The sequence below is a fragment of the Meleagris gallopavo genome, chromosome 12 (assembly GCF_000146605.3).
Source record: "Meleagris gallopavo isolate NT-WF06-2002-E0010 breed Aviagen turkey brand Nicholas breeding stock chromosome 12, Turkey_5.1, whole genome shotgun sequence".
NCBI lineage: Eukaryota > Metazoa > Chordata > Aves > Galliformes > Phasianidae > Meleagris > Meleagris gallopavo.
Window position 1 is genome coordinate 923,213 of NC_015022.2, and position 7,821 is coordinate 931,033.

The following is a 7,821-nucleotide window of genomic DNA, read 5'->3' on the forward strand; positions in this document are numbered from 1 at the left end:
TTCTTTTTTCTTTTTTTCTTTTTACCTTTCCTGTTTTACCTTTCAGATATTAACTAGTAGATGATGCTCCTCCCCAGCTTACTGCCAATATTGGCATGCTTTTGGAGCAGCCAGTGCAGTGCTCCTGAGCCCAGCAGTTTGTATGCTCGCAGCAGAGCTGCAGGGCAGGCTCTTTCCATCTGCAGTGGCCACCACGACGTAGCATGTATTGGCGTGCTTAAGGGAATACTGCTCCCTGTCCCCTCCAGCCTAGTCCAGACCAGGCTTAATTCTGGAACTGAAGAGTTCTGGAAGTTTTCAAGCCCATTAAAACAAGCATCAAGTTTCAGAAATTAGTGTTGGACACCACAGCGCAGTTCTCTTTGCAAAGAAGTGCTGTAAATATTCTGAGACTTTGGTTGAGAATTGCATGGCTTGCATGCAGGACAGTGCTTCCATCTGGTACTGGGGTTCTGCATGAGTTATGCATCAACAAAATTGCAAAGTAGATCTAAATGTTCCTTCTGCATCCATTCTAAATGTCAGTACGTCTGAGCAGCCTCCTCAGAGGAACTGAACCTGTACAAGCCATCGTCAGACATTTGCAAATGCATTGCAGTGTGAGAGCATTTTGCAGTTATGCATTGAGTCTTCCTACCAAAATTACTGACCAACATCCAGTCGACTTCTCTGCCTGGCTTTCCTGGTCAGACTTCACGCCTAGCAGGGGGGAGGATCTGAAGATTGCTCAGACAAAGTTGCAGGTTTCTGCGCTTTGATCGGAGAGAAGGAATAGAAATGTAGCTCCTCAACTTTGCCTAAAGATTTAGCAGAAGCAAGATGCTACAGCTTCAGTTTTACCAGGAAAATAAAACCCCATCAAAGCAAAAATGAATCCCGACTGCTAGTGGCTGCTGGGAGGAATATCCGGAGACTGTAAGGCCTCGTTCAGCTGACGTGCTGTGTTTCCCGCAGTTACTTATGGCTGAATCCCTGTCCCCACAGGCTTCCTTCCCTGGCAGCTTAAGGACTGCCTGGCCGGGATGCGTTTTGTTTTTATTGCAGGATCAGTGTTCCAATTTCTCCGCTAAAGGAAATCCAATGGTTATGAATGCTATCAGGTTTCTTCTAATGGTCTCTTCCTTGCAGCCCCGTCACATAACTTAGTGAGGATGGATGGCCCTGGCCTGCCGATGACACTTGCTATTTATTGAGCGGTAGCAGGAGCCTTCTCTCCTGCGCCTTTCCCCGAGGAGGCGCGGTGCCAGAGACCCGCATGGCTCCAGCTATCCCTGCCGAGCTCCAGGAGAGGGCACCAGTCCCTCGCTCATATTTCTCGAGCAAAACGCACAAAGCATCTCCTGCTCCCCTGTGTGCAGATACACGTCCGCGCCTCGGTTCGGCCGCAGGCGGCCTCTGCTTTTCCAGGGCTGAGCCTGAGCGAGAGAGCAGGAGCTCCTGGGGCAGGGTCTGTGCCTGCCTTGCATTTTTCTTTGTCAGGCAGTACCTGTGCATTCTGCTTCTCTGGATGTGCCCCTACGGCAGCACGCACACATCTGGTTTTACTGGGGAGGAAGTGAGAGGAGGCAGGGAAAATGAATTGTAAGCAGTGCGTTCTGTAGTGTGTCAGCCTGTAGAATGCCATCAGTGAGGCACTCCTGCTCACCTGACCCACCCCACCAACCAGCAGAGCTGTGGGGGCCCGAGGTGATCAGCACAGAGATCACCTCTCCTCCCACAGTGAACGCATACGTCCTGCGTGTGCTGCAGGTGCAATCCCCTCGTCAACCTGAACTATGCCGTGCTGCTGTTTAACCACGGGGACAAGAAGGGGGCCCTCTGCCAGTACCAGGAGATGGAGAAGAAGGTCATTGCACTGAAGGAGAGCAGCACTCTCGATTTTGACCCCGAGGTATGTGCTTAAGAGTTGTCAGCAGGAACTAAATAGCCACATTAAGACTGGCAACAAACAAGGGGGAAGTTTGACTGTTGAGCCCAATTATTAGGAAAAATTCTGCTTATGAGATTTTCTAAGACTGCTCTAAGTAGAGCAGTCACCTGCTGCGAGCTGCGTGCTTCATTTCTGCTCTTTGAAACCCAATTCTTCAATCAATATGCAGCAAGACAAGATTCCCTCATAATTAAGGGAATGAATTAGTGGAGATGTTTCCCTCGAGCACCAAGGCAGTTGCCAGCCCCACACAGCTCTTTTTCTCTGTTGACTTCATTGTTGTCTGAAGTGCCTCTGTCTATGAGGGTCTTCTCTTTTTGTTTTGTTTGAGAAGATGGTGGAGGTTGCCCAAAAGATGGGAACTGCCCTGCAGGTGGGGGAGAGCCAAGCCTGGACAAAGCCTGCTAAGGAATCTAAATCCAAGCAGCGAGCTGCTCCATCAGGGAAGTCTGCCAGCATGCAGCAGCCATTGGGCTCCAACCAGGCCTTGGGTCAAGCCATGTCCTCAGCTGCTGGCTATGGGAAAAGCATGCAGCTTCCTCCAGGTACCTCTCTTTTGCATCGCTATGAAGTGAAACCATGGGAAAGGAGAAGAGAAACCTCCCTCCCTTTGGTTGTGGCATGTGTTTAGGGAGGTATTTACTTACTTACACAGAGCTCCCTTCAGCCTTGTAAGGCTTAGGCTGATAGCTGTACATGCTACAGCTTGCTGTGTGGGAGCATCTCCTGAGCAATCGCTTGCATCCTGACCTCCTCTCACCCCTCAACTTCCCAGGAGCAATGCACTGGAGACACTGCTCACTGCAGCGATGTTCTGTCACTCTGTGTTTTGTTTCCTGTGGGTTGGCACAGGAGGAAGGTTGTGTAATCCAGGCCATTTCTGTGGCACCCCTAAGGACCTGCTCCATTTCTCATGGAAGCTGAAAAACAAAAACATGTGGAAGTTCAGGGGTTACCTGAAAGGCCTTACCATTCACATCGGCAAAGCTGGCTCGTAAGATTAGCTGTCAGCTTAAATATAAGCGTAGAAACAACTTCAGCGTGTCAGTGTCCTGTTTTGATTTTGTTCTGTAAGGAGCTGTTAACCGCTGGGAAGCTCTCCCTGAGATTGCTAAAACTGTGAGCTGAGAACTGCACTGTGGCCTTGGTTACAGTCTGAGCACAAATCAGATGCAGTGGAACTATTTCCCTTCCAAAGCTTGAGTTAACTCCTGAGTTTCTGCTGACTTCAGCAGAGCTCCAAGTACTGTCATGTCTCTGGCTGGGTAAGTTGCAGAAGAGTTGAGTGCTGCTGATAAATTTCATGCTAGGCAGAAGAAATCAGAATAAAAAAGAGCTGCAGTTGTTTTGTGTTCTATGCTGCTCGGAGGCGCCAAAGAACGCACAGAATGTATGCAATCATCCTTTAACTTCTCTCCCCAGGTGCTGGAGCATCCACTCCCCTTGCAAAGCCTCCCTCACTGCCCCTGGAACCAGAGCCGGGCTCAGAGCCAGGCCCAGAGGAGACCTCAGCGCCAGCAGAGGCTGAGGAGCAGCGGCAGGAGAAGCACAAGAGCCGTCAGGCAGCAGAGTAGGATGGGCTCGAGGCAGCGGGGGCAGGCGTGGGAAATTCCAGTGCTGCCTGACCTGTGGGGCAGGGAACCTGTCCTCCTCTGACCTGGAGTGGCTTCATCCCGCTGTCAGTTAGTATAGATGTGGCATTCTGTCAGTGATTTTAGCACGAGGTCTCTGCCTTGTCCCGAGAGTCACTGAGGCAATCAGAAGAGGACACTACGCAGCTACTGTGAGTGCAGTCACACCTTACTTCCTCAGGAGTCGGGAGGACGGTGGCTCAGCAGGGAGTGTGCAGCAGCACAGAAGTCAGCCAGTCCTAAATTCCAAATTCTTTGCTGAGAAACAGGGTGAATGAGGCTCAGCGAAGCCCTGTGCTCCTGTGGTTGAAGTTCTTCCTTTAGAATTAGTATTGCTCAACATGGGGGAAAGGTTGGTTTGCAGGGAAAATAAAGATCTTTTCTGAGAAGGCTTGCCATGGTCAGCTTCAGTGCTGAATTTGTTTTAGTAAAGCAGCAGCCGTGCTCTGAAGAACGGAGTTATGCCCTTGTGAGAGTTTCAGGAGATTCAGTTCTGCGAGCTGCAAGAAGGCAAAGTAGCCCCATGGTGAGCAGAGCAAGAAATCTTAGTGCCCCTGTGCTACTGAGATGTTGGAGAAATGTTTTTATTCTCAAAGAGAAAAATCTTAGCCTTCCTTTCTCCGCTCCTGTCAGTTTTTTCATCTGGGATTTATCCAGAGCTTGACACAGGCCCTCAAAACAACTGTGCTGGGGAACTAAGCTGGGCCTGTCATGCTTTACATAAGGAACCAGTAACTGGGTTAAGTAAGTGTAGTTTTCATTCTTCCTCCCCTCTGCATACAGAGTTGTGCTGCTGTGGGACTTGGGATTTCACTTTTCCGAGCAGAAAGTGCAGCACTTTCAGCCCAAAGAAGCTGTAGCTTCAGGAAGGCTCAGCTCATATGCTAGTAAGCCTGGTGAGCTTTTAAAAATACAGCTCCTGTTTGTGAATGGTTTCATAATCGACACATCCAGTGGAGTGAGGTTTGTAATGGAAACCTCTCTGCAGCAGCCTGTAAAAGCAGCATGACCACGGCCCTGGATATCTTTAACGTCCTCCAGCAGTGATTTCTGGCTAGCTGCTTTTACCCAGAGTGATATTAATGTGTTTTAGAGTGCAGCAGGGACCCAAAACATTGCCCTGCTTCTCAAGGGCCACTAAAAGTAGGATCCCTTTGCTTTGTCTGTTTTGATTGCCAAAACTTACCTCAAATGTGGCTTCTTTTTGTTTCATCTGTCCTCTGCTGGTTGGCTTTCTATCAATCCATCCCTGCAGCAGCACTCATTTAACGCTTTCCCTGTGCTAGAGCAAAAGGAATCAGAGGTTTTGTGCAGCAGCCGCCAATTGAAGCAAACCAGATGAGCAGCAGTGTAATTCAGGTACAGTGCAGCTACTTTATTTGCATTAAACTTTTTACACTACAGATTACTGCGGTGTAAGGGAGTGCCTGTGCAGGGGAGGCTAGGAGTACAGAGCAGATGTGGGCTGGGAACGATCTCTAGCCCCTAAAACTTTTGTTCAAAATGTATTTTTCTGTAGCCATTGCTTGTCATTATTTGGGCTTACCATAACGAGTGGCAGGTTTGGAAAGTTCCAGTACAAGGAGCAGCGGGTGGAGCAGAGTGGTCACAGCATTGCTGATACAGGGAGCTTTTCCTCCAGCTGCTTGTTGTAAGGAGGGTAAGTTTAACTTCAGGACTGTGGCATTAAGGAACTGCTCTGGGGGAGCAGCCTCATCCCACAGGTGGCCATAGGAACCAGGACCACTGCTTTCAGAGTACAGCCTGCCCAAGGCATCTGAGGCTCTTCGCTCACCCAGTCCCACCTGTGCCAACTGTTCTCTTCTTGGCTGCTAGGGGCTCTTATAGGGCAAGTGCTGTGTGTTACTCATGGGGTGTGCTGTTCAGGGAGGCACTGTAAAGGTGTTTGAAATATTCTTTCAAAGGTACAGAGCTTTATGCAGATGATTAATTCTTCTGTGAAAGAGAACAGTAGCACCTTGTTACTTTCTGGATTGGAAGGGAGCAGAAGGGAGCTTCATGTTTGAGGAAGTGTTTTTAAATGTGTAATTATGTTGGATAATAAATGTTACTGCAGTTCTTTGTCCCGTCCCCTCTCCTCTTCCTCCCGGGGGATGCAATGGCAGTATTTGCATGCAGAAAATTCACAGTGTATTTATAGAGGCTTTCTGTGCTCTCTAGTGCTGGGAATGAGGTTGGAGTGTTCCTTCAACTGAAATATGCAAGGGGTTTTTCAGCAGGCCTGTACCAAATCACAGAAGGAGTTCGGAAAGCACCACTTATGTTCCAAAAGCTGCTTCTGGCATCAGCCATAATTCTTACTTTGGTGTTGGTTTTATTTTTCCCTCCTAACTGAAAACATAAGATGGAAAAGAATAATGAGCTTAATTTCTAGGGAAGCAGAAGCCACCTGCTTTAGGACATTTTGTTTCTCTTTTCAGAAAAAAAAAAAGTTACATTAGTTAATAAGGTTAATTCAAACTGCTTACATAAGGTGGACTGAACTGACATCCTCTCAGGGAAAAAACCAGAAGACACTGCAGCTCTCAAAGCCTGGGCAGCAAGACCTTGCTTCAGCCAGGAGCAGTTCCTGTCCCCCCACCCATCCCAGTGTGCAGGTCCCTGAGGCAGTGGGATGAGGGCTGATGCACCCCCAGCCACTGTGGTCACGGGCAGCCAAGGAGGAGCAAGGTAGACCCTGTCTTGCATAAGACATGAGCATTGGAGATTTCCCTCTTGGGAGGGGCAAGGACTTTTCTGCAGAGGCAAACAAACCTCAGCGCTGAATGGAGAACGGTGAGCTTCACTAAGTAATAAGCTCCACACATAGATACACTACAAAAGGACACATAATACAAGTAATTCATCTGCCAGGACTGGTTTCTATGTAAACAGTTCCACCACAAGGAAAGCCTGCATCACTCTCTGAAACCAAACTGCACAAAAATCAGTTTTCTGCAGTGGTTCTTGAAATGAGCTTTGACTCCAGTTTTAACCAGGCAGCGCTGAGCAGCTCTCCTGAGAAGATCATGGGTGAGGTTTTCAGAATATCTGTTTCCCCCACTTGTATTTTAATGCAATTGTTCACCCTTAGCTGCCAGGATTTGTTTCCTTCAGCTGCTATGAGCTCAGGGAGGGCTGGTAGCAGGTTCACCTTCCAAAGGGACAGTGACTGTTGGGGATCAATGCCTCTCTCAGGTTTCTGGTGCAGAAGGCAATGCCCAGGTGTGCTGTTTCCAACCTGCACCCATCGAGAAGAGATTAAGAAGAGAACTTAAACTGACATCTCTGAACAGAGAAAAGAGATTGTTTTTGCGCCTACAATAAAGTTTGGCTAAAGAGTTTCATCAGACTCTGCTGCTAGAGGGGAGGGCAGACAGGAGTGAGGTCTGGGAGTATGTGAGGCAGAACATGCTGCAAAGAGGTTTGCTTGCCCCAGCCACTCCAATCTCTAAAACAAAGCACAAAGACAAGCTTCAATATTCCCATTTCCCTCTCTTAAATCTCCTCCCTGCCTGACTGTGGGATGTGAGACAGACTTAGTTAAGGGCTCTGCTCTAGCTGTTTCAACCAACAAGTCTACAGGTGTATTTATTTTTCCCCAAAATGAAGCTACTACAGTGGTATGATCATTGAGTTTAAAATTAATTCTGTACTTTTATCAAAATTTTCCCTGCTTCATGCCACTAGTTCTCCAGTCCATTAAAAACCACTGAGTACTCGTAAGACAAACAGGCCACGAAAGTCCTGCCAGATGTGCTCCAGCTGTGTTTCACAGCAAAAACAAAGCACCCAAGAAGCAACAGTAATGCAGTGGGGATGGATGAGAACAGCAGCCCAGGGACAAGTTCCAGCCCTCCCACTTAAAGGTACTTCAGGGGAGTCAGTTTCATCCTGTGCTAAAAACCTGCTACCCGTTTCTGCTGGTCAGCAAGGTGTGTGAAAGCAGACTGAATCTAAACTTGTAATATTTGTGTTGAGTACAAGCAAAAGTTACCCTTGGGACTGTTACCTGATTTTAAATAGCCAAAATAGGCTACCACAGCACAACAAGCCTCCTATCAGCAAATGTTTTTGGAAGAGAGCTGGGAAGCAGAGCAGCAGGACCGTCGCTCGAGACAGCTGTGTGCATTTGGTTTGCTTTTGTTTCAGCTCGAGAATCCACTCTGCCTGCTCCGATGCCAGGGAAGCTGCTGGTGGTCCCAGCCAGCCGTGATCAAAGGTTACAAAATGCCCCTGCTAATGGCCTCAGACCTCTCA

General features: G+C 48.3%; 1 protein-coding gene across 1 annotated transcript in view; it reads left to right on the plus strand.

Moving 5' to 3' along the window:
• The window catches only part of BBS4 (Bardet-Biedl syndrome 4), a 29,175-nt gene extending 23,530 nt beyond the window's left edge, over window positions 1–5,645 (plus strand). The window contains 3 exon segments of the mRNA XM_031555200.1: window positions 1,750–1,891; window positions 2,265–2,475; window positions 3,353–5,645. Coding sequence (XP_031411060.1) covers window positions 1,750–1,891; window positions 2,265–2,475; window positions 3,353–3,504 — 505 coding nt within the window. The 3' untranslated portion in view covers window positions 3,505–5,645.
• Window positions 5,646–7,821: the final 2,176 nt, after the last annotated feature.